The 27867-nt window shown below is 40.9% G+C and overlaps 2 protein-coding genes across 2 annotated transcripts; one reads left to right on the forward strand and one right to left on the reverse strand.

The window, feature by feature from the left end:
* Positions 1-922: 922 nt before the first annotated feature.
* Positions 923-12731, reverse strand: parla (presenilin associated, rhomboid-like a). The gene is made up of 9 exons (XM_022678633.2): positions 12407-12731; positions 11272-11485; positions 9267-9531; positions 5551-5646; positions 5292-5441; positions 4088-4158; positions 3672-3773; positions 3342-3439; positions 923-2712 (listed from the first exon to the last, which is right to left on the reverse strand). Exons 1-9 carry the CDS (start codon positions 12490-12492, stop codon positions 2580-2582), a joined length of 1215 nt encoding a protein of 404 aa, XP_022534354.1. The 5' UTR covers positions 12493-12731; the 3' UTR covers positions 923-2579.
* Positions 12732-13921: 1190 nt separating this feature from the next.
* On the forward strand, positions 13922-27503 carry mb21d2 (Mab-21 domain containing 2). Its single transcript, XM_007240669.4, has 2 exons — positions 13922-14225; positions 25153-27503. The coding sequence occupies exons 1-2, from the start codon at positions 13967-13969 to the stop codon at positions 26421-26423; spliced, it is 1530 nt and encodes a 509-aa protein (XP_007240731.3). The 5' UTR covers positions 13922-13966; the 3' UTR covers positions 26424-27503.
* The last annotated feature ends 364 nt before the right edge of the window (positions 27504-27867 follow it).

Below are 27867 nucleotides of genomic sequence, written 5' to 3' on the forward strand. Positions count from 1 at the left end.
TCAGGCTTTCAGTTAACAGCTGTGCTGAACTCATCAAGAGTTAATTACTTGAATTTCTTGTCTCTTAATAAAGTGTTTGAGAGCATCAGTTAAAGTAAAGTAGTGAAGAGGTAGAGTTACAGGTATACAGTGAATAGTGAATATTTGAGTAATGTTCGAATCCAAGTTATGAGAAGCAAAAACTTTGACTTTAAGAACAAAAAATAAGGTCAGTCAATCTGAAAATAAGAATTTCAAGAAAGTATCCTCAAGTGCAGTCACTGCAAAGACAATCAAAAACATACTAATGATGAAACTGGCACTCATCAGGACTGGTGAAGAGTCTGCCTGTATTTTATACTAACAGGCTACTTACAGTGCTCTTTCACATCCTGCGTAAGGCGCGCCATGATGCTCACTGCTATCTTACACCTCACCAACAGTCTGTTTTCACTCCTTCCTTCTGAATCGTTTAAATAGCAACAGTACTTGTGAATATACAGTATCCACACTAATGGGCGTGAACTATTGCTATCTTGGCAACAGAAAATACAGGTGCTCCACTGACTGAATACAACCTAGACAGACGTCAACTGTCAGACAGTCATTACTATCTTCACAGCGTGAATGAACAGGTCAGTTTCCTTAGCTGAGAAGCATTGGACATGTTCATGTTCATTTAGCTGCACTGTTAAAATAGAAATCTGCCAAAGTCAGAGCTCATCTGGCTCTTAAAGGGAATGGTGAGCAGGAGACACGCCAATCTACGCAAGGTGTACTTTTCCCGACGTTACGATAGCAAAGACTTACTAACACGCCGTAAATCAACCTGCACGGTACACAGTTGATGGCTCGCCTACACACACATATATATATATACAGAAATATGTATGACTGTAAAATGTAAATGTGTCTGATTCTAGAACATCAATCAAACTTCAGGTTGAAAAGAATTAATTTCTTTATTGTTTCATATCCATATTCCATTAGAACAATATCACCCTCACAGCAAATGACAGAAGAAACAATATGTGTAAAAACCTGGATTGGTTTATATATTTTATATACAAATCTCATTATAACACACCCTCATACACAAACCCTAACCAAACACACACTGACACACACACACTTCCAACATGAAATCAGGTGAAATCAAGTGCTTTAGAAAAAAAAAAGGCAACAGTAATGGTGTCTTCTGAGTTTACATACTCTTAAAATGAACAGTGCTGGCCGCAGTGAACGAATCCTGTTCATGCAGCTTGCTGCCATCAGCTGCCGGAGCCCTGAGAGAGCACAATTGGCCTTGCTCTCTCTGGGTGGGTACAGTAGATGGCGATCTTTCCTCTAATCACTCCTAGGGTGATAAGGATCAGCACAAGGCTGCATCTGTGAGCTGATGTATCAGAACCAATTCGCTGCACTTTCCTCCGAGTGTTAGCGCGGTTATGCTACTCGGTAACGCTGCATCAGCACTTCACATGTATCGGAGGAAGCATGCTCTAGTCTTCGCCCTCCTGGTGTTGGGGCATCACCATTGATAGGAGGAGTTCTACAATTGGCATTGTAAATTTGAGGGAAGATGGGAGAAAATAATTAGAAGTAAAATTATATGTATTTAAAAAAAAAATGAACACGGATAATGGCAAACAGCTCTGCCGTTGACTCATTTGAGGAAGATCCTCCAAAGAAAAAACAGCAAGAGTTCACCTCAGTTTCTAAATCAGTTTCTCTGATTTTGTTATTTATAGGTATATATTTGGGTAAAATTAAAATTCTTGTTTTATTCTATAAACTACAAACAACATTTCTTCCAAATTCCAAATAAAAATATTCTCATTTAGAGCATTTATTTACAGAAAATGAGAAATGGCTGAAATAAAAAAAGAAAAACGTTTCATATTGATAAAGTTTTCATAAAGAGTTCAGAAAATATTTGTATTTGGTGGAATAACCCTGGTTTTTAAATCACAGTTTTCTTCATGCATCTTGGCATCATGTTCTCCTCCACCAGTCTTACACACTGCTTTTGGATAACTTTATGCTGCTTTACTCCTGGTGCAAAAATTCAAGCAGTTCAGTTTGGTGGTTTGATGGTTTGTGATCATCCATCTTCCTCTTGATTATATTCCAGAGGTTTTTAATTTGAGAAAATCAAATCAAAAATAACATTTTAATCAACTTATATATAATAACTGAGTTTAGTCTTCATTTCCATTGGATGACACTCACCATCAGTGTGTAGTCATTCCTATCTTAGGCTACCTTAGATAAACTTGTAGATCAGATATTATAATGAATAACTGACTGGCCTTTAATATGTTGTAGGCTGTAAGAACAAACATCATTTTTCGAGCTGCTATAGTAACTTGTGCACAAATTTAATTTTTGTCTTTATTTTATTTTTATTTTATACTTTAAGAGTTTAACCAACAGTTATAAACTGCTTTAGCCTTGTTCTATGGAATCCCTTAAATAACTTTTTAAATTAACCTTTAATCAACCTTTTTTTTATTAAGGTTTAAGGTTACGTTTCCAGTGCCAGTCCTTGTGTTTGGTAGCTGATATAGTTTGGCAGATGAGCACCGTTGCATAAGGCCTTATGCTCCAGAACCTCCACCTCCTCCTCTAGGTGGCGCTCCACCAGGAGGGCCTTTCCTCAGGTCATGCCAGAACTTCACCAGCGGCTCCCGCCTTCTCCAGATCAGACTATGGCCATAAGAGATGTACCATCTGAGAAGAAGCAGAGAGATGTGAGCATTATTATCAACCTGTAGCCTGCTGATAGCCCGGGCTAGCACTGCTGGAGCAGCATTAGCCTCTAACCGCCCTAAGTGCTAGCTCTTTTGCCGTTCAGAGGCGACTTTTATCAGCCTGTAGCCTGCTGCTAACCCCGGCTAGCACTGCTGGAGCTGTATTAGCATTACCTGCTAACTGTACTAAGCGCTAGCTCTTTCACCATTTAGAGGTGAGTATTATCAACCTGTAGCCTGCTGCTAACCCTGGCTAACACTGCTGGAGCAGCTTTAGCATTTGCCGCTAACTGCTGCTAACCCCGGCTAGCACTGCTGCAGCTGCATTGACATTAGCCGCAAACTGCTGCTAACCCCGGCTAGCACTGCTGCAGCTGCATTGACATTAGCCACAAACTGCTGCTAACCCAGGCTAGCACTGCTGCAGCAGCATTAACATTACCCACTAACGACGCTAAACACTAACTCTTTCACATAATCAACACTTAAGTTAGGAAACTAAGAATATATAACTGTAATAGCTTCATTTCTGCTCTCAGCAGTAATACAGTGATAAAGTGTAGTAATACATAATAATTAAGTTTGCATGAAGATTAATGAGATCCTCACACTCCAAACAGAGCTCCTCCAAGGTGGGCTGCATGGTCCAACATCCTCCAGCCCAGAACAAGTCCAGCTGTGTCCAGAGCCATGATGGCCTTCAGAGCCTGTAGAACAGCATGCAGAGATTCCTTACTAGCTTAATGAATGTTTTCACAGGCCTCTTGGTCTAAGTGGGACAGTTAAGGAGCCTAAAACCGAACAGAATATCACAGAGTCCTGTTGTTTATTTTGATATGAAGCATTCTTGAGAAAGACTCTATATGAATACAAATATTACTGATTATAATAATGATAATATTGCAAAAAAAGCAAACAGAAACACACATCCACACTTACATTCCCGGCTGTGAAGCTGATCATGGGTAGAAAGATGATTCCCAGTTTGACCTCGGGCATCTTAGTGCAGACAGCAGCCAGAATAGTCATTATAGCACCGGACTACACGATATAAAACACAACAACATTTCAGCCTGAAACTTTACACAGTCTGGAAAAACAAGAGGTTATTAATTGAGCCCTTCCAATATATAAACATACATCAATCTGCTTTATCAGTTAAACTACAATATACTTTATTTAGCCTTTATTTTTTATCTATGAAGGCACTTAAAATACAATTTTAAGTTACAGTAGTAAAGAAAATAACAGAATTCTCTCAAATAGGAAGAAGATATATGGATGATATTTTTTTTCTTTGGAAGAGAACAAATTACACATATCTTTAGACACAAGCAAATCTAAGAGTTACTCACCGCCCCAAGTGACGGACCCAGACGACCCGTCGCTGTTTTACAAACGTAGCTGATGAAGGTGGCGAACACACCTAATCACACACAAGCACACAAGTAGCACTTTAAATTAAGTGTTTTCTTATTATTTAAAAATGTTTTGCATTATAGATTAATCCTAAAAAGTCACTTAAACTATAAAGAAAAACATATGGAATTACTGAATTTTTATTTTTTTTTATATGGAGAATTATGCAACACTAGTAAGGAACAGGGGTGTCATCATGTTTTCCCTCTAATTCAGCAGATAACTCCACTGGGTGGTGGTGTGGGGGCTACTAAGTTAAGTAAACAAAACTGTAATTTTGTCATTCTTAAAAAAAAAACAAAAAAAAAAAACATTTTCACAGTTTATTTAGAGTAAGCTAACATTTCCAGATTTACACTAAGGCTGGGTGCAGCAGCAATACTCATACACTGAGGAACCCTGAGTGTTCCGGTAAGCCAGGGCGATATTAGCTAGCGGTTAGCTAGCTAGTGAACAGCGAAAGAGTTTGCGCTTAGCTTGGTTAGTGGCTAATGCTAATGCTCATCCAGCAGTGCTAGCCAGGGTTAGAAGCAGGTTACACGCCTCTATAAATGGTGAAAGAGCTACTGCTTAACACGCTTAGCGGGTAATGCTAATACTGCTCCAGTCTCTGTGCTGGAGAACTTTACTGAAACTCCTGTATAACTCTGTACTTCAGCAGAGTGGCTTTACTGCTACTTAATACCTTAATAAGCGCGTGTTATAGTGCGCAAAAATATGTTATTTAAGGAATTTAGTTAACAAGAAAAGTGTTAAACAAACCAGACTATGTTTTATATTTTACATTCATCATTTTTCTAGTTAGCTTTCAGTTAACAGCTGTGCTAAACTCGTCAAGAGTTAAATATTTGAATTTCTTCTTTGAGAGCATCAGTTGTAAAGTAGTGAAGAGGTAGAGTTACAGGTATACAGTGAATAGACCATCAAAAACATTTCAATGATGGAACTGGCACTCATCAGGACTGCCCCAGGAAAGGAAGAGCACAAGGTAACAGCACTCCAGATAAGAGACACTTAAGTTTATTTAACACTTTTACTAGTTACTACATGACTCCTTATGTGTTCCTTTATAGTCTTCATACTATTCATTTACACTGTAGGGAATAAAATAAAAAAAATAAAACATTAAATGAGAAATACCTCCAGACAGGTAAAGAGCCAGGAACTGCTCCCTGCCCAGCAGAGACACGACGCTGGTGGAGAAGCTCCACAGCACGAACATGTTGGCCGTCAGATGGAGGATGGAGTAATGGCTGAAGGAGGAGAGGAGCATGGGAAGGCACCGTGTTTCTGTAGATCAACAGTAGAAGAAAATAACACTACTTTTAACACTACTTAAAACCTAATCCAGAGCTTCAGCATCATACAGGCAGGGCTGTGTGCTGTGATCCACACTCACTGGAAGCAGGGTTGGAGGTGAAGAACTTCAGCATGGTGCGCTGCATTACCGGAATTCTCCAGCAGCACAGCACCGCCGTGTTCAGAGCGATGATACCTGAGAGACAAAACAAAGACAGGATGATCAATAAGGCCGTTTCACACCTGAAAGTCTTTTTCACACCAGAGTTTGTACCAAGGTTTGCAGTGGTCTCTGTTACATTATATATACAGTAGTGCTGTTATCCTTTTATGTACTGTATTTTTTCGCACTATTAGGTGTGCCAGATTATAAGGTGCATTATGTGACACTAATAAGGAACAGGGATGCTGCCATGTTTCCCTTATGATTTAACAGATCTCGTCGTAAACAAAACTGTAATTCTTAAAAAAACATTTTTTACATTACATTACATTACATTTGGCAGACGCTTTTGTCCAAAGCGACTTACAATATTGAAGTGCAAATAATAGAAGAGGTTAAGTACAAAAATAATAGAAGTTAAAAATAAAGCATCTATAGATAGGGCCTTAAGGAGGTCAGAGGGAAATAATGGGATAGAGGAGTAGAGAAGAGGAAGAAGGAAATGAGGTTAGAATTAGTTAGTTTGTTAGAGGTGTTAGGAGAGTAAGTGCTCTTTGAAGAGCTCTGTCTTCAGGAGTTTCTTAAAGATAGTGAGAGATTCTCCTGATCTGGTAGTAGAAGGTAGTTAGTTAGAGGTGTTAGGAGAGTAGGTGCTCTTTGAAGAGCTCTGTCTTCAGGAGTTTATTAAAGATAGCGAGAGATTCTCCTGATCTGGTAGTGGAAGGTAGTTTGTTCCACCATTGGGGAACTCTGTATGAGAACAGTCTGGATTGCTTTGTGTGAATGTTTGGCAAAGCGAGGCGACGTTCATTGGAGGAGCGCAGCGGCCGGGAGGTAGCGTAAGCCTTCAGGAGCGAGTGCAGGTAGGAAGGAGCCTGTTCTGTCATCACCTTGTAGGTGATTGTAAGAGTTTTGAATTTGATGTGAGCAGCAACCGGTAGCCAATGGAGCTCAATGAGCAGCAGAGTGACATGTGCCGTTTTGGTTGGTTGAAGACCAGACGTGCTGCTGCTGCATTTTCAGACAAGTCTAAGTGAACTAACTTTAGCGACATGCTAGCTAACACACTAATGTTATCAGGGAGAGAATTAACGTTAGCGGAGAGCTAGCTAACCTTAGCCACATGCTAGCTAACATACTAATATTATTAGGGCGAGAACTAATGTTAGTGATGAGCTAGCTAATCTTAGCCACGTGCTAGCTAACATACTAAAGTTATTAGGGCGAGAACTAAGGTTAGTGATGAGCTAGCTAATCTTAGCCACGTGCTAGCTAACATACTAATGTTATAAGGGAGAGAACTAACGTTAGTGATGAGCTAGCTAACTTTAGCCACGTGCTAGCTAACACACTTATGTTACCAGGGAGAGAACTAACATTAGTGGCGAGGTAGCTAACCTTAGCCACATGCTAGCTAACATACTAATGTTATTAGGGAGAGAACTAACGTTAGTGATGAGCTAGCTAATCTTAGCCACGTGCTAGCTAACACACTAATGTTACCAGGGAGAGAACTAAAGCTAGCGACAAGTTAGCAAACTTTAGTGACGAGCTAGCTAACACATTAATGTTATTAGGGCGAGAACTAATGTTAGTGATAAGCTAGCTTACTTTAGCAACATGCTAGCTAACACACTTATGCTACCAGGGAGAGAACTAGCATTAGTGGCGAGGTAGCTAACCTTAGCCACATGCTAGCTAACATACTAATGTTATTAGGGAGAGAACTAACGTTAGCGGTGAGCTAGCTAACCTTAGCCATATGCTAGCTTACTTACTAATGTTATTTGGGCGAGAACCAATGTTAGTGATGAGCTAGCTAATCTTAGACATGTGCTAGCTAACATACTAATGTTATTAGGGAGAGAACTAACGTTAGTGATGAGCTAGCTAACCTTAGCAAAGAGCTAGCTAAAATACTAATGTTATTAGGGAGAGAACTAACGTTAGTGATGAGCTAGCTAACCTTAGCAAAGAGCTAGCTAAAATACTAATGTTATTAGGGAGAGAAATAAAATTAGCAATGAGCTACATTTACATTTAAGTAATTTAGCATTAGCCCTTATCCAGAGCGACTTATAACAGTGCTTCATTTTTAACTCTAAAGTATCCATAGCTAGTTTGTAGACTAGCATCAAGAGATACACAAAACTTGATAATGTTTAGGAGATTTTCTTTAAGCTAGCTAAGCTAGCTAACCTTAGCGACGAGCTAGCTAACACACTAGTATCATGGGGGAAAAAACTAACATAAGCGATGTGCTAGCTAATCTTAGCAATGAGCTAGCTAACTTTAGTGAAGAGCTAGCTAACATACTAATGTTATTGTGAGGAATGAACTAACGTTAGTGGCAGGCTAGCTAACCTTAGCGAAGAGCTAGCTAACAAACTAATGTTATTGGGAAGAAATGAACTAATGTAAGTCATTTAGCTAGCTAAAACTAATGCTATCAGGGAGAAACAAACTAACGTTATCGTCGTGCTAGCTAATTTTAACGATGAACTAGCTAACACACTAATGTTATTTGTGAGCTATCTAACTTTAGCGACGAGCCTTAGGGACAAACTAGCTAAAATACTAATGTTACCCGGGAACAGAACTAAAGCTAGCAATGATCTAGCTAAACTAAGCGAAGAGCTAGCTAATCTAACAAACAAGCCAGCTAACATACTAATGCTATTGGGGAGAGAACTAACCTTAGCAACGAAATAGCTAACCTAAGCCACAAGCTAGCTAACCTTAGTGACAAGCTAGCTAACACACTAATGTTACCAGGGAGAGAACTAAAGCTAGCGGCGAGCTAGCTAACCTTACTGACGAGCTAGCTAACACATTCATGTTATCGGAGAGAAAACTAAAGCTAGCGATGAGCTAGCAAACCTTAGTGACGAGCTAGCTAACCTTAGTTACAAGCTAGCTAACACACTAATGTTATTGGGAAGGAATGAACTAACCTTAGCAATACGCTAGCTAACCTTAGCGACGAGCTAGCTAACATTCTAATGTTATTTAGGAGAGAACTAACCTTAGCAACGAAATAGCTAACCTAAGCCACAAGCTAGCTAACCTTAGTGACAAGCTAGCTAACACACAGTAATGTTACCAGGGAGTGAACTTAAGTTAGCGACAAGCTAGCCAACCTTAGTGACAAGCTAGCTAACACATTCATGTTATTGGAGAAAAAACTAAAGCTAGCGATGAGCTAGCAAACCTTAGCGACGAGCTAGCTAACCTTAGTGACGAGCTACCTAACACACTAATGTTATTGGGAAGGAATTAACTAACCTTAGCAATAAGCTAGCTAACCTTAGCGACAAGCAAGCTAACATACTAATGTTATTGGGGAGAGAACTAACCTTAGCGAAGAGCTAGCTAACATACTTATGTTACCAGGGAGAGAACTAAAGCTAGCAACAAGTTAGCGGACTTTAGTGACGAGCTAGCTAACACATTAATGTTATCGGAGAGAGAACGAAAGCTAGCGATGAGCTAGCTAATGTTAGCAATGAGCTAGCTAACCTTAGCAACGAGCTAGTTAACCCACTAATGTTTTCAGGGAGGGAATCAATCCCTGTGGCATCATCTGGGCTTTAAAAAAATATTAAAACAACTAACGATCATGATATGTTAAATATAAATTGCTGCAGGCTGACCTATAGCAGTTTTCTGCCCCTCGCTCCTCCTGCCCCACCAGTCGTCCACTGCAGACACCAGCAGGATCATCTGCTTCTGGAACGCCGACAGCTGATTCCACCAGTTGTGCCAGTATGCTGTATCATGGCTCTCTCTGTTCTGTACCTGTCCTTCTCCCAGTCTCCTCAGCTTCTCCTCCCGAACCTCCTCCAGCACGCTCTCCACCCGGAACCGCACCGACTCGTACTGCAGGATCGCAGCGGCGCCGAACGAGCAGCCTGTAAACTGACATGGCGTTAGAGTGGAAGATCCTACAAACTAGGGCTGTTCTTTTTTCTGTGATGTATATCGTGATATTAAACAATGCAGGGTCCATGACGTCACCAGCCCCGCCCCCACATGTGCACTGTCTATGGTTTTAACCAATCAAGAGTCAGCACCGAGCACTCAAAACCCGAGCAAAACAGCAGTAATCGGTCCTTTAATCAGGCATTTAAATGGCTTTTGAAAAGGTAAATCAGAGCGTTTGTTTTTCTCGTATTAAAAGCGTGAATTCAGCTGTAACTGGAAATATCTGCGCCGCAAAACTGTGCTGGACTGAGGTACACAGCTTTCAACACGTGCTCACGTTTACAAGCACGTGCCCAACTATGTGGATGGAGGCCATGCTGTTACCTCGAGTTTACTCCTCCTCCACCCCGTCCTTGCCCTCACGCTTCTCAGGCAGCAGCAGCCTGTCACTCACACAGACACAGAGACAGCGCTGTGTATCTACTTCTAGTGTCAAGAATCAAAACATTGCAACATGACATGTTCAATTTATTGCCTTAAGTACGTCCTGTGATGTGACTATATCGCATTTTTTTTTAAGTTTGGGCATAACGTGAAACAAACCAATCAGCGGGACTCCGCTCATCATTCCCTTTAAGAGCCAGGTGCGCTCTGACTTTGGCGGACTGCTATCTTAATAGCGCAGCTACCTAGACATATCCAACGCTTCTTAGCAGCCTGTGTTACCAATTCACTCCCAAGATAGCAATGAACGTATGACTGTTGAAGTATATCTAGGTTCAGATAGCATTACTTCAGAAATGTTCCTATTTATGTTGCTATTTAGAGATGTGAAAATACACTGTTGGCGAGGTCTGAGATAGCAATGGGCATCATCATGACACACCTTGCACAGGGTACAAGGCAGGGCCAGAAATGTGCATTTAAAATAAATTGTTCTGTAACTAAATAGTTTTTAACGTCCTGGCAGTTGCTCCAGTTATTCCAGGTGGTGTCCATGGTGTTGCTATGCAACTGTGGCTATAGTAGCTCAAGTGGTTGTTATGGTGTTGCTACGATACTTTTAACGGGTTTCTAGCTGGTTGCTATAGTATTCTAATGTATGTGGTTGGATTTTTATCTCATAGGTGGTTGCAATGATGTTGCTAAGTGGTTGAGAGGTGGTTGCTGTGGTGTTGCGACTGTATATATTTTCTATGGTTTCCCAGGTGGTTGCTCAATGTTTGCTAAATGGTTGCTGTGGTGTTGCTCCGTGTTTACAAGGTGGTTGCTATGAAGTTGTTGCTATGCTATCAGAGTATGCTAAATGGGTGCAGGGAAACCTTCTCTTCTACAAATTGTTCCATCATGCCATGGTATCGAGTTTTACTTTTTAATTTTTTTTTTCAGTACTTTTTTAAAAATTCTTCTAAAGATGATGTCCAAATTTCTTTACAGTGGGCCACAATAAATCCTCCAAAATGACTTGAATTCAAGCATTTTTGCTAAAACTTCCACTGATACTCTTTCTGGGGGTATGTATCGCAGGTCCACCTTTCATCTTGGAGAGTAAATAAATAGCTATACAGCTCTAAACGACTCATTTTGTGAATGATTAAACCATATAGAAGCAGCTTAAACCAAGCATTTCACCATAAGAATGTAAACCCTGACCATCATCTGTTATGTATATTTTGACTCAATGGCTCAGTGGTGGGTTAATGGCCAGTCTGAGGAGCTCTGAGAAAGACCTACCCCCACTGTGAACATCAGGGGTCTGAAGAGCAGCCGGGGGTTTCTGGGGGGCCGGACAGGTGGTCCGAGAGGAGGAGGAGGAGGTAATGTACTCTTTTTAGCTGCTGCTTCACTCAGATCTGCAGCTGGACCTTCTTCTGCACCTCCCTTCCTGATCTCTGGCTTCTTCAGAACTTTCTTAAAGCCACATCTCTGCTGAGGATGGAGGGAGAACCTGGAATAAGGAGGAATAAAATGCAGGATTTAATATATAATATAATAAAATGTTAGAATCGATTATTAGTGATTATTGATTATTTGGTTGATTATTAATGTAAATGTAAAGTTTGGTGTCAGAAGTGGTGTTATATTGTTTAGGTGTTTGTTTAGTGATGTTGTCATACCCCACTGATCTGATTGGATAAAAACCACGAGGCCATGACTTATTAAAGCATAGTAAACAGAATCCTTATGTGTAGCTATGACTTATTAAAGTGTGGGAACGAGATTCTAATGTGAGGCCATGACTTAAAGTGTGGGGGGCTAGATATTAATCCATGGCTACGATTTATTAAAGCATTAGTATACGATCCTAATGCGTGGTCAAACCGTATTAAAGCATGGTATGACCATGAATTACTAAAGCATGGGAGTGAGATCCTAATGCATGGGCAGGGTTTATTAAAGCATGGGAACAAGTTAGTAGTGCATGGCCACCATTTATTTAATGCATGGCCGTGAACTACTAAAGCGTGTAAGTGAGATCCTAATGCATGGCCAGAACTTATTGAAGATATAGTGATCCATGGCCACAACCTTTTTTATGCGTAGGAGCGAGATGCGTGGCCACAACTTATTAAAGCATGGGAATATGATCCTAATGCGTAGCCATGACTTATTCAACATGGGAAGGAAACAGTAATGTGTGGCCACGACTTATTAAAGCATCTAAACGAGATTCTAATTAGTGCCCACAACTTATTAAGGCATAAGAAAGAGACCCTAATGCATGGACACTACTTATTTAAGCACGGAAGCGAGATCCTAATGTGTGGCCACGACTTATTAAAGCATAGGAAACAAGATCCTAATCCTGCATTGGAGAGAGTTAGGAGCTGTAAGGCTGGTGTTAGGTAAGGTTAAACAGAACACTTACCTGTTGGGTTTAGTAAAGAGTTCTTGGGAATAATTCGGTTCTGATTTAATCCAGTTTATAATCACCCTCCTCCTCCTCCACGCCATGACCAGCCCTGACCTCCTGCTGCAGATTAAACACACTTCTACACACTTCTACACATTTCTACAGCCTATAAACCCGCATTACTGCAGTGCTGACACTGCTGCAGTCATCTCAGCGCGCGGGTTAATTCAGTTCTTATTTAATCCGGTTTATTTAAACACCCGTTTATTCACCTCTAAACTCTAAACCCAGGTTGAAGCTACAGCTCCTCCAATCAAAACATCCTCTAGCGCATCAAAGCTGCACCGGTTTTGCGCATAAGAGAGGATGTATACAGAGAGAAATAATTTAAGAAATAATTCTACAGGTTTAATATATATAATAAAAATAAGGATTTTACTTAATTTTATAAAAAAACATATATAAATATTGCTTTAAATATTTTTAAAATAATTTTTCATTTTTTATTTTTATATATATTTTAATGTAATAAATTATTACACGATTATGAATTGCACAAGAAAGTTGCATAAAAAGTTTATTATTATTATTATTATTATTATTATTATTATAAACCTGCTACAGCTCCAAAAGTATTTATTTAAATTAAAAATTAATTCGTTTATTGACCATATTACCCATCAATGATCATTATAGAAAGATATAAATATTTGATCATTTTAGAAATAATATAGATATAAGATATAATTAATCATTATATATATATTATGTATTGCTTTAAATATTTCCTTCAGGCAGGTAAAACATCTGTTGCTATATTAGCTATTGTATAACTCTTGGTTATTACCAATTATACTCATATCAAAATCACTGATCAGTGTCAAATGATAGCAGATGTGGCAAATAATAATCTTACATCATACGTAGGTACAGATATAAAAGAAAGGCAAGAAAAAAAATAAGTTAAAGTGATTTTTTTTTTAGCATCGCCTCCCACTAGCACTGGGGTCTTGGGTTCAAGTCCCTATCTGAGTGCATATATACAACACTTCATTCTTCCCTCTGCTCTCACAACTTTGCGGATTTCATTTTCCAGCAGGACGGCACAGTGCCAGTGGTACCAGTTTGTCTTTACAATTTTTAATATTGTAGTTAATTTAACACCAAATTATTTTTATTGACTGTAAGCTATAATAACCATCATCATGAACAATGAATTTCTGATTTTTATTTTTTTTTAGTTTAGTTTTTTTTTTTTTTTTTTTTTTTATCCAGGTGGTTGTATGTGTGTATGATGTATGAGGGCTGGATTAACTAACACAGGACAATCATCTTCATCATCATCCTGCTCATCCTCCTCATCATCAGGGATCAGCATCAGCATCATCATCCTCAGCACCAGCACCTGCTTTACTAAGGAGGAGGAGGAAGAGGAGGAGGAGGAAGGGTGGATGAAGGGAGGAGGAGGAAGAGGAGGAGTAGAAGGAGGAGGAGGAGGAGGAGGAGGAGGAGGAGGAGGAGGAGGAGGGGAATAGAGGAGTGTGTGTGTTTGTATTTGTGTGTGTGTGCTGAAAGATGGCGGCCCCTGCCCTGAGCAGCAGGGCTGGATCTGTGAGCAGCCTGGGCAGCAGCCCCACCGCCACGCCGAGCGGCAGCATCCCCCGGCCGGCCTGCTCCCCGGCCTGCACCCCGGAGCTGGACTTCAGGTCCGGGTCCAGGTTGGACGAGCTGAACCGGCTGATCCAGGAGTTCAGCAAGCACGACCAGCGCGACTACGACGACCAGCGGGCTCTGGAGATCCACACGGCCAAGGATTTCATCTTCTCCATGCTGGGTGAGCTCAACGCGGGGCTCTTTTCGTGGAATTGCCCCGTTCCACCTTAAATGGTGCAGCAGTTACGTTGTGGCGCCTCGGGCCGCCTCGGGCGCCAGAGCGTAAATGCTGCACAATTTAAGGTGGAACGGGGCAATTCCAAACAACCTGTGCAGATCATCTGCAAAGCGCTAAAAACATTTTGTGCATCAGATTTATAAGCTTATTTATTGCTTTTAATAGTATAAAACATGCATAATACATTTTTATTTTATTATTTTTAATATAATATAATACAATATAATATAATATAATGCATGGTGTCTATCCTCTATCATAATATCTACTGCTATGTCGACTAATACTACTAATTCTACTATTATTATATTAATAATAATAACAATACAGAGTGATAATATAACGTTAGGAATACTACTACTACTAAAATATAATAATACATTTATATTTATATATATATATTATATTTAGCAGCTACTATATGGCTAGTATACAGCTTCTGTTTCTGATTCAGTTTCTCTGATTTTGCTATTTATAGGTTTATGTTTGAGTAAAATGAACATTGTTGTTTTATTCTATAAACTACAGACAACATTTCTCCCAAATTTCAAATAAAAATATTGTCATTTAGAGCATTTATTTGCAGGAAAATGAGAAATGACTCAAATACCAAAAAAAAAAAAGTTCAGAAATTAATATTTGGTGGAATAACCCTAGTTTTTAATCACAGTTTTTTTTCATGCATCTTGGCATCATGTTGTCCTCCGCCAGTCTTACACACTGCTTTTGGATAACTTTATGCTGCTTTACTCCTGGTGCAAAAATTCAAGCACTTCAGCTTGGTCTGATGGCTTGTGATCATCCATCTTCTTCTTGGTTATGTTTTTTAGATGTTTATCATTTTTAAGTGATCTCTAATTTTATATATATATATATATATATATATATATATATATATATATATATATATATATATATATATATATATACACACACACACACACACACACACACACACACACACACACACACACACACACACACACACACACACCTTTTTATATATTGTTTGGGCAACATATGCATGCACAAATCTTTTTCTTATTATTCTTATTCATAGATAGATAGATAGATAGATAGATAGATAGATAGATAGATAGATAGATAGATAGATAGATACTTTATTTATCCCAAAGGAAATAAATATTCTTATTATTATGCTGCTTTGATCTCGGACACAGATGTGAAAATATTAATTCCACAGTCAGATGAGTCCTTGCTCTTAATCCGTTGCTGGAGGGGATCAAAATGATTACTGCCACATGTTGGATTGTTCCCCCCTTCCCCCCCCCCTCACCTTCCACCACTACACCCTATCTGTCTTTAAATAATGATGATAAAATGTAAAATATTCAGGATTAGGTTGGTGTTATTTAATGTCATCTCTGAAGATAATTGTCAAAAGTAATGAATCGGGGGCTCTGAGTGGTCCAGCGGTCAAAAAAACTGCCACTATGATCAAGAGATCGCTGGTTCGAATCCTAGTCATGCAGCTTGCCATCAGCTGCCGGAGCCCTGAGAGAGCACAATTGGCTTTTGTCTCTCTGGTTGGGTAGATAGTGCTCTCTCTCCCCTCATCACTCCTAGGGTGATTTGTGAACATTTAGGGCTTTATTTTAGCGATATTTATGTGAGCCGTCAACCGTGCACCAAGAAGCTTGATTTATAAGGCGTGTCAGTGTGTCTTTGCTGTCGTAACAACGGGAAAAGTGTACCTTGTGCTAATTCTCTTAATCAATTATGGGTGTGTTATTTGAGCGTAACGTGAAATAAACCAATGAGCTCTAAGTTATTAAATACAAAAAAAGGTTTTTTTTGCTAGCACTAGCACAGTATTTCAGTGTAATTTAGCCTAGAATAGCAGCAGAGATTACATTAGTGCATGGCTGTAGTAACTAGCTGAGTAACAAATCAGGTTAAACTGCACCTGAACAGCCGGAACAACATTGAATGGTAGAATTTGCCACTGCTGACTACGATCAATTTTGTATATTGTGAAAAGTAGGGCTGTACGATATTGGAAAGATTTTATATTGCAAAAATTCTTTTTTTCTACAATATATATCGCGATATTAAACAATGCAAGGCCCGTGACATCACCAGCCCCGCCCCCACCTGTCTCACATCCGGAATGATCAAGAGCTGAGTGAGCACCGAGCTCAATTCAAAACCTGAGGAAAACAGCAAAACAACAGTAATCGGCCTTTTAATCAGACATTTAAATGGCATTTTAAAAGGTAAATAAGAGCGTTTTTGTAGGATTATGGGATTAAAAGTGTGAATTCTGATGTAACTGGAAGTATCTGCGCTGCAAAACTGTGCTGGACTGAAGTGCACAGCTTTTACTCCTCCCCCTCGCCCTCACACTTCTCAGGCAGCAGCAGATTGTCACTCACACAGACACAGAGACAGCGCTGTGTATCTACTTCTTGTGATTATTGCGCATGTGCACATCGCAATGATGATGCTTAAACGAAATATCGTGCAGCCCTAGTAGAAAGGTCTTTAAATGTTGTTGTATACTATTTTTGCCATCACTATATCAGTGCATGATTACATACATTCAAGGGCAGTGCCAATATAATTCATATTAATATCGGAATTGACCGAAATTAAGAAATTATTGCTTATTATTCATATTGTGATGTAAATAATAGGTATAGTGTATATTGAATTTGTTTGGTCTTAATTAAGGATTTAGTTCTAACACCGACACCCTTTATATAATCAGTCATCTTTGGCCACGCCTCCCGTTCACTCTCAGTCTCAGTCTGAGTTATAGGTGTGATTTATAGTCCCTAAGGGCCGCGACTGCTGTCACTGATTAATTAGAAGGGAAGGTTTTTAACACTTGCAGAGCACTGAGAGCATTGAGGATGGGGTTAGCAACCGTAGCAACCATCCCACTTAGCAACAAAGGATAATGTGGAAGTGCATTTTCTTTACCTTTTAAAGCAACAAACAAGCTTAAATCCACTCTTTATACACTGTATAGGCAAAATTATTGTCTTGTCTGCTTGTTATTTGTTTGTTTTTCCAAAATCAATGGTATTAAAAAGAGTTTATCCTGCTTTTGTTGGAGTAACTGTCTCCATTAACTGAGTGATTTAAGGCTATTTAGCATTATTTTACGTTAATATCATGACTATTACCGACAGGTTACAGTAGATTGATGAGCTGTAGGAATTATTATGGATCTTATACTGATATCTGGTATTGGATGGAGCTCCATTATTCAGCAGAACACAGTTCCACAGTTCCAAAGCTCGTTTAGTTAAGTAACGCTAAGCAAAGTAAACAAAACTGTAATTCTTAAAAAAAAAGCAGTTTCTTGATGTTATTCTACACAGATTTCTCTCCTGAAAACTGTTTATTTGGGTGAGTAAAGCGCTTCTGTTTATTTACAGTAAGCTTAGATTTCCATTATTTACAGTAAGCTTAGATGTCCAGATTTCCACTAAGCCAAGGTGCAGCAGCATTAGCGGCTAACTGCTAGCACTAGGCATGGTAAGTGCTAGTAAATGCCACCGGACAGCGTTACACTGAGGATTACTGAGTGTTTCGGTAAGACAGGCAATATCAGCAAGCTGATTTAGGGCGTGTCGGTGTGTCTTTGCTATCGTAATGATGGGAAAAGTACTCCTTGTCCTGCTCGAAACGCGCAGAAGGCATGTACTAATTCTCTTAATTAATCACGGGTGTGCTTGTTGGATGTAATGTAATGTGTAAAGTAGAAAGAAAGTAAATACAAAAAAAAGGTTCTGTGTTCAGGATTAGCATGTATTTTAGTGTAATTTAGCATGGAGCAGCAGCAAGAGAGGGTAATAAATCAGGTCAAACTGCACCTGAACAGCCTGAACAACATTGAATAGTAGAATCCGCCACTGCTGACCACAATAGGGCTGCAACGATTAGTCAATATAATCGAATATGCTGATTATAAAAAAAAAATAAAATTGAAAAAAAAAAGAAAAAAAAATGTTTGTTGTCGACTGATCGTCAAATAGTAGCAATAAACAAATTACACACTCAACTTGGCCTCCCAATCACAACAGATTTCACATTTCCTCACTCAATATCAGCACCTTCCGCATTTAAATCCCATATTTAGCTGTTTCTTTCATTATTAACTAATAGTCAAAAGCTAGAAACAGGAGAAATAATTGTTGACTAATCGATTAATCAGAAAAATACTAAATTCTTATAAGTAATCATTAGTTGCAGCCCTAGACCACGATACATTCTATTTATTGTGAAATCAGTGTATCACTTGCCATTCCCTTTAAGACTCAGGTGAGCTCTGTCTTTGGCGGATTGCTATTTTAATGGTGCTGCTACCTGGATGTTTCCAACACTTCTCAGCAGAGGAAACTGACCTGCTCACTTGTTCATGCTGTGAAGTATGTGAGCAGCTCAAGCCTGTGTTGCAAAGATAGCAATGAACGTCTGACTGTTGCCGTCTGTCTAGGTTGTATTCAGTCAGTGGTGCATTTGTGTTTTCCGTTGCCAAGATGGAGATGGCAATACACCAAAAATTTACCACCATGCCCATCAATGTAGATACAGGGTTTGAACAATGAAACTGAAACACCTGGTTTTAGAGCACAATAATTTATCGTGGTGACGGACAGTTCTGGTAGAAACAGGAGAGTTGAGGTGCACATTGAATTCTGCCGTGATTTGATCAGCCGTGGTTTTATGTTTTTTTTTTTTTAATACAATCCGGGTTAGCACCCGAACATCCCTTTTAGACAGCTTCCTCTTACAGCGTCCACAGTTAATCCTGTTGGATGTGGTTGGTCCTTCTTGGTGGTATGATGACATTAACCTGGATACCGTGGCTCTTGATGCATCACAAAGACTTGCTGTCTTGGTCACAGATGCTCCAGCAAGACGTGCACCAACAATTTGTCCTCTTTTGAACTCTGGTATGTCACCCATAATGTTGTGTGCATTGCAATATTTAGAGCAGGACTGTGCTCTTACCCTGCTAATTGAACCTTCACACTCTGCTCTAGGGTTGCAACGGTATGAGATTTTCACGGTATGATAACCGTCTCGGAAAATACCGCGGTATCACGGTTATCACGGTATCACAGTTTGTTACATATATTATTAAACTGACCCTTAAAGAAATTACAACAAAGGTTTTTTGTTCAATTAACTATTTATTGTAGAAACTTCATCAGGTGAAGGAAACCATGTTTTTCCACTACTCTTAAGGGCATTAAGAGTGTATATATATATATATAAAAAAAGTTGGTATATAACCAGATACTGCAGAAAGAGGGGATTTATTTCTGACATGATCCTCACAATAGAGATTTCTATTTTAAGGCTTTCACACCTTAAAACCTTCAACATATGAAAAACAGGCACGTCAGAATTTGAAAATTAACGCATGTAAATGAATGGCGTCTTTCACATCCAGTCCGGCCAGGACCTTTACACGGACACGTGAATCCGTCGTAGCACGCACTTCACGCCTGTACCTGCGTGCCCAAATTTCGGATAACTCAGCGCTTTTGCGGGCGCTTACCGCATGGGTTGTGCACGACTACAAAGAAGTTTTATTTAGGTTATTTAGGTAAAATTATAAACTGAACACATACTTTGCGCTGCACAGCGGGGTGGTGTTCTCGGAGATGGGAGAACAGGTTTGATGTATTTCCTCCTTTAGCTGTGACTACGGCCACATTGATTACAAGCTTGTTGATTACAAGATTACAAGTCTGTTTTCAGGCTGTTTGAATGAGCGAAATATGATCAGAATTATGTTAATTAACACTAACATAGAAGCATAGAACTATTATTTAATAAAAATGATTTTTAAGAACAGCTAAACACAGTGCGGAGAAGTTCACGTGCGAGAGAGAGAGAGATTTGCGTGTTCTGATGTGAGCTACTCACAGGTAAAGGTTCTTTTATCTCCTCGTGCTCATTTTAGTCCAATTCATAATTCTGCAGTTTCTCAGTGTTTTCTGTCGTATTTTGCGGCTAGCGCGAGCGCTTACAACTAACACCGCGGACCGCGAGGTGCAGCCGCGCTGCCGCTGTTATGCCGAATCCGACTCCCTGCTCAATCCGACTCCCGCTTCGCGGCCAGAATCGGCACATCACCTCCCGCTGTAGAACTGCAGGAGTGAAAACAGCGCTTATAAATAAGTTAGTTAAGTTTCACTTTCAGTTTTCGTTATTTGGTTCGTTTTCATTAACAATAATAATTGGTTACTTAGCATTAACATTGTGATTATCACACCAGAGCTTTATTTAAAAATAAAATATATGATTAAAAAACAGATGCCTACATCTCAGACTATTTTCTGGAGCCCAACCCGACCCGGTCCGAGGAATGTGGTGGGAAATCTCGGCCCGAACGGACCCGATTTCGGGTCGGTCCTCGGGTCAGGTCTGGTTCGGGCAGAGAATCTAAGCTCTAGTCTGATGCACTTTCTGCCATTCTCACCGCTGTGTGCTGAGTAGCTGAAGCGGAGCAGAGTTGCGCATGCGCGGGTGACTTTCTCCGCTGGCTTGCGTTTTACCGGTAATAAGCAAACACACACGGTATGATAACCGTGCATTTTAATACCACGGTATACCGTGAAACCGGTTACCGCTGCAACCCTACTCTGCTCTTACTGGTGCAATAATGTGCAATTAATAAAGATTGGCCACCAGGCTGCTCCAATTTAGCCAGTTTCATTGTCCAGCCCCTGTATATTCAGAAACACTGTTGCTATTGAAACGATACAGGTGGAGGGATTTAAAGCATGCTGGTGGGGTGTAAGTTTTAAACTGGTCTCAGCAGTGAAACCAGAAACACCAGGTTGAGGATTTTACTGGAGGGGCTATTTTCAGGGGCAACTCAATAGGGCTCAACCATCCATGGTGGTCTCTGGTCCCAGCCCAGTCCCGGGGGGGAGCGTGACAGCACGGCGCCATCTGTGGGAACCCCGTGTCCGCCGAGACATGAGTGATCTACAGCTCTCTCTCTCTCTCTCGCTCAATCTCTCTCTCTCTCTCTTTCACACACACACACACACACACACACACACACACACACACACACACAGCGCTGTTCTCACAGTCTCAATCACTGCCATTCACCAAGGCCCTAATTCACACAGCGCCGCGTTCTGATTGGCCCACAGTCTATGTGTATGCAAATCAAACGGACTGAACAAAAGTGACACTGGGTGTTTTTGAAGCTTCGGTCTCTGTCTCTCTGAGAGAAGAGAGTGTCTAAGCGAATGGGCCCATAGGGAGGGTGGTAAAGCCGGCGGGGGCGGGTAGTTAAACGGGTGGGGGCGGTAATAGACAATAATAGTGTTTTACTGCCAAGCGAGTTTGGCGTGTAAAAGTGCCAGTTTGTGGGAATGTTTGATGGAGGACGTGGAGGAATTCTTGCTTTAATTGACAGGCATTGCTTTTGTATTCAGATATAAAGGGCGTCTGTCTGTTTTCGAACGCATTTAAACATCTCAGACACGTTACTGAAGACCACGCTTCCTCAAAACAGTGGAGAAAAGTGACTTGGAAGCCTCTGGCATCAGTTTTTTTGGCTTAAAAACTCGTACAAAAAAGAAAGACGCTTTAAATGAGTCTTTGAGGGATGCAATAGTGATGCCTTAAATAAACATAGCAGATAAAAAAGGAATTTATTGTTTGGTAGATTTTATTTGGGATTTCTTTGTTGTGGTCCAGTGGTCTAGAGAGCGCTGCCACTATGATCGAGAGATCGCTGCTTCCAATCCTGGTCATGCACCTTGCCATCAGCTGCCAGAGCCCTAAAAGAGAGAGCACATTTGTCCTTGCTTTCTCTGCATGGGTACACAGTAGATGGCGCTCTTTCCCCCGCATTATTCCTAGGGTGATGTGGATCAGCACAAGGCTGCGTCTGTGAGCTGATGTATCAGAACCGAGTCGCTGCGCTTTCCTCCGAGCGTTAGCGCTGTGATGCTACTCTGCAATGCTACAGCATCAGCAGCAGCTCAAAAAGAGGCGGAGTCTGACTTAACATGTATCAGAGGAGGCGTGTGCTAGCCTTCATTCTCCTGGAGTGTTGGGGCATTACCAGCGATGGGCGGAGGGGTTGGGTAATTGGCCTTGTAAATTGGTAGGAACCAAATGGGATAAACATTAGAAATGAAAAGAAATTAGAAGATGTATGGTTTCATTTGATATATATGGACAATAGGCAATTTATGAAGCTATATACCGTATTTTTCAAACTGTAAGGTGCACTTAAAATCCTTAAATTTCCCCCCAAATCATCAGTGCGCCTTATATTTCGGTGTGCCTTATGTATGAATTTTATCTGTCAGGTATTAAGGAGCAGTAAAGCCACTCCTCTGAAGTACAGAGTTATACAGGAGTTTCAGTTACTTCTCCAGCACCAAGGCTGCAGCAGTATTAGCATTAGCCACCAACCGTGGTAAGTGCTAGCTCTTTCACCGTTTAGAGGTGAGTATTATTGGCCTGTAGCATGCTGCTAACCCAAGCTGGAGCAGCATTAGCATTAGCTTTTGAGCATTATCAGACTGTAGTCTGTTGCGTGTTTACCCAGTAAAAAAAAAAGCTACATATGACGAACTGCTAGCTAATATCGCCCTGGCATAGCCGGAAGAGTCTGAGTTCCTCAGCGCAGTGCTAATTGTGGCTAGTGCTAGCTGTTAGCCTCTAATGCTAATGCTGCTGCACACAGCCTTAGTAGAAATCTGTACATTTTCAGAACAGTTTTGTTTACTTAGCTTAGCTTTGCACCCCACACCCCCACGAACCAGTGACGAGACCTGCTGAATTAGAAGGAAAACATGTTCCTTACTAGTGACACATAATGCACCTTATAATCTGGTGCGCCTTATGTATGAAATTAGACCAGAAAATATACATTCGTTGATAGTGTGCTTTATAGTGCACAAAATATGGTAGTGTTTTTTAGATTGGGATTTTTTTTTTGTTGTAACAATGAACCTTTTTTAATATGGGTTGTGTCCTTTGTTACGACTTTGGTTCAGACTATTACAGACTCTTGCCGTTCCTGTAAACATTGTTACCAATCATTAAAACCCTCTGATACACAGTTCACCCCCTGTGTATCAGTCTACCCACATCCTGTCACATGACCTACCGCAAGTCACAAGTCCTAACACTATCCTGCAAAGAGTACAGCGCGGTGTCTCCGGCGTCTGATTCCACCGGATCAATAAGAGGACCTGAAAGAGAACACCGGTGCTGGGAAAAGGCAGTGGATCAATATGGGAGGGACCTGGAGTCCTCTACAGTTGTTTGCGGAGGAAACGGGAGCATAGACCATCTACACAAGTGCACAAGTACACAAGTGAACACAGAAGCGTAGATGTGACGTAGCCCTGCACTGTACCGACTGCTGAGTTTGGTCGTGGTGCGAAGTTTAACGTAATCTAACCTGTTTAAAGGTTTCTAAGCAGTACAAGGTTTTCACCTGCCGCTCCACAGGGCTCAGGGATGCTCTCAAATATTTATGTCTTGTTTTCCGGATGAGGCGCTTCGGCACAACGCCCTTGGAGTCCGCTAACGGTGGCAGAGTCCATTAATAGACCTCGCCCTCCGATTCCATTTCTTATCTTTACTCCTTTTCTCCCCTCCGTCCTCCAACTTTCCTCCCGCTGCGACTCCTCCTTTCCAGCGTCTGGTCGGTAACGAGGGTTGACGTGGTGTTAATGCATGGCTTAATTTGAAAGCCTGGGTTCTAAAGTCATACAGTCATTAGTTAGCGTTGCGGTAAATCAGCACTGATCTGTGATTAGATGTGATAAGCGCTAATCGTCCTCTGACCCAGAGACATCTTTTATAACATATTATGTGATTATAAGAAGCACAGCTGATCTGGAGGATACTGGAAGAATGAAGAAAGGAAAGGGGGAGAGGGGTGGAAACGTGGTGGAAAGACAACATTTCTCCCAAATTCCCCAATTAAAAATATTGTCATTTAGAGCATTTATTTGCAGGAAATGAGAAATGACTGAAATAAATAACAAAAAAGGATGCAGAGCTTTCAGACCTCATATAATGCAAAGAAAACCACCAGTCTCCACCAGTCTTACACACTGCTTTTGGATAACTTTATGCTGCTTTACTCCTGGTGCAGAAATTCAAGCAGTTCAGTTTGGTTTGATGGTTTGTGATCATCCATCTTCCTCTTGATTATATTCCAGAGGTTTTCAATTTGGTAAAATCAAAGAAAGCTGTATAACAGCTTCTGTGTTAGTGAAGAGGATAAAATACTCCTACATAAGCAAAAAACAGGAATTATGGATTTATTGGTGTTTCAGTTTCACAGTATTCTTCTCTGCAGGTTAATCCTATTCATTTGAACACAGCACCACCACATGGAGTGATATTTTTTTTAATATATTTATTCACTTGTAGTTGCATTATTATTATTTGTATTACCTTTGATTTTCTTACCTTCTATTTTCTTATTTGCTTTATATCTTATTTTGAATGTATCTTATATATCTAAATTAAATTAAATGCTAGGCCTTTTTATGTATTTATACTTTTCTTTGACAATCGCTTCCCTATGTATTGAATCATTGGCTACATTGTAAATGAGGGCCATCTTCAATGTAGTTTTTAAATAAAGGTTGATTGATTGATTGATTTGATGAATCAGTAACTTTTTAATATGACAGATTGGAGTCTTCTTAATAAATAAAAATATCGCTATTTGACGCCATGTATCGACATTGTATTGCAAAAGAAAACCGTGCAATATATCGCAATATCGAAATTTAGTTTAACCCCTATTTATCATAAAAAGTCCAGTCCAGTGGTCTCTCCATTCTTGCTAACCAGTTGCCCATCTTTCTCTCATCTTTTTGCCCAGGTATGGTCCAGAAGCTCGACCAGAAGTTGCCAGTCGCCAACGAGTACCTGCTCTTGTCGGGTGGCGTTCGAGATGGTGTGGTGGACATGGATCTCGAAGAGTTGGGAGTATACAACCGTGGCTCTGACTACGACATGGCCTTCACTCTGCTGGTTCCTGCTCTGAAGCTGCACGACCGAAACCAGCCGGTCACGTTGGACATGCGCCACTCGGCCTTGGGTCACTCCTGGCTGAGCTTGCGCCTGTTCGACGAGGGCACCATCACTCGCTGGAGGGACTGCTGCACGCTGGCCGACCACCTCAACGGAACCACCAACTACTTCTTCTCGCCCACTCTGGTGGCCGATTGGTTCCAGGAAGCTGTAGCGCTGGTGTTGGCCGAGGTTCAACGGAAGCCACAGCGGGGAACCCCGAGAGTAGAGCGAGTGGAGCGCCACAGCACCTTGCTGTCCATGATTCTTGGAGTGGGCAGCAGTCGCATGCTCTACGATATCGTTCCGGTTGTGTCTTTTAAAGGTTGGCCTGCAGTTGCACAAAGCTGGTTGATGGAGAATCACTTCTGGGATGGGAAGATCACGGAGGAAGAGGTGATCAGTGGGTTTTATCTTCTGCCAGCTTGCTCGGCTTCTGGGCGAAGAGAGAACGAGTGGCGTCTTTCCTTCGCCCGTAGCGAGGTTCAACTGAAGAAGTGCATCTCTCCAGGCCTTATGCAAGCGTTCCAAGCTTGCAAGGCCATTCTTGTTAAGTTGCTTGGCCAACCTTCTTCTGTGAGTCCCTACCACTTGCGCAGCATCATGCTCTGGGCATGCGATCGTCTGCCGGCGACTTACCTCGGACAAGAGGACTTTGCCGCTCACTTCTTGCTTGGGCTCATTGACGACCTGCAGCATTGCCTGGTCAACAAGACGTGTCCCAACTATTTCATTCCGCAGTGCAACATGTTCGAGCACTTGTGCGACGAGACTGCCATGTTCCACGCCCGAAAACTCGCTCTGGTTCGTTCAGATCCGGCAGAACACTTGCGCTCCACAATCGAGCAAGCCAAGGCTGCCAATCGCCTGACGCAAGAGATGCAACGGCGTGGAAGTTCTTCAGGACTTCCCTCGCCGCAAGCAGACTCGTTTTCCGCCGACCACCAGCAGCCAGATGATCGGCTGGCCAAGAAGCTCCAACAGTTGGTTACCGAGAATCCAGGCAAGTCCATCTCCGTGTTCATCAACCCAGACGACGTATCGAGACCTCACTTCCGAATCGATGACAAGTTTTTCTAAGGAGTCTTAACAGTAAGAATTGTGCTGTTACTGCTGTTATTGAAACGGAAAGAAAGCTGAAGCTGTGTGCCCTAAACCTGCCCATTACAAAAAAAAGCTGCTGAGAGGCTGTTCTCCAGCTCTGGAGAAACGTCCTCTGGGAGAAGCGCCGAGCGAGAAAAGTGGGGTAGGAGTCAACATTTCTGAAGCCTTTTTTTTCCCTGAGGGTTAGAGAACACTTAGAGAACAGCAATTTCGGGTAGCTGTACTTGGACGTGGACAGAAGTGCTGCGCACAGTCCAACGCTTTGTACGGTTGAAGACGACCAACGTGCAAATTTGCAGGGTTTCTGCGACGTCTGGAAATACATCCCCTTCTCTTCTACCCTGGTGAATTCTGAACAAGTCTACTTGACTTAAACTAACAGATTAAAACAACAGATTACTGCTAGAACCCGATGGCTTTTCCTGTGTTCCTGTGTTCGTAAAAAAAAAAAAAAAAAAACCCTTGATCTGTTTTTTTGATTTTTTTTATGTCTTCAAACGACAGACATATCTGTGCTACTTTTACCTGTAAACTCTGTACAAAAAGACTTGTAACTTCTTTTACGGATAGTGAAACAACGACACGACCTGTCAAACACAAAGCCAAAACCTTTTTTATATGTATCTGGCTCTGTATCGTAATGGATGACCCTCGAGTTCACTATTCTATTACTCTCTATAAGTGCAATTATTGAAACACAATTATGCCCAGATAGAGCAAGTTTGTTTTTTGGTGTTTTTTAATTTCCAATCGGAAGATAGAAGAAGATTCTCCACATTTGTATTCTGTTCAAGGCCACGAGCTGCTGCTACCAGGACTGAAAGGGACTGAAATCTGATTTTCTCAGTTTCAAACTTTGTCAAATTGCTGCTTATAGCTGCCACTAGCCACTGTAAAGCCATCAGTCCAACCACCAGGTATCCAACAGAACTCTACCATCCATCCAGTTTCACAACATCGTTAGTCCATCTGAGTTACGTTGTTGAATCTTCGAGTTAAATTCCACTTTACCTGTATTGTATCATCTGTAAATAAAGAATTGTGTATGTATTTCAAGTGGTGTGGATGGAGCATTGTTTGTCTGTTGATTTTGTACTGCGTAAAATTATTCCTCTCTTTTTTTCCAAGTGAATAATTGCTTTTTGCTGTTGTTTTGTATTTTATTCAGATGAGAACACTCATACAGTGAGGAACAGCAGAAGGAGCTCCTCAGATAAAGTGCTGCTCTCATGTTTCTCCAGGCAGGATGGAGCGTTTGACTCCACAGGGCTTACTTACCGTCACTCTAGCGCATTAACTTGTTATATAAGCTCTGAAAAAAAATAAGAAACCACTTCAGTTTCTGAATCAGTTTCTCTGATTTTGCTATTAAAATAAAATATTGTCATTTAGAGCATTTATTTGCAGAAAATGAGAAATG

This window comes from Astyanax mexicanus, chromosome 4 (assembly GCF_023375975.1).
Source record: "Astyanax mexicanus isolate ESR-SI-001 chromosome 4, AstMex3_surface, whole genome shotgun sequence".
Lineage (NCBI taxonomy): Eukaryota > Metazoa > Chordata > Actinopteri > Characiformes > Acestrorhamphidae > Astyanax > Astyanax mexicanus.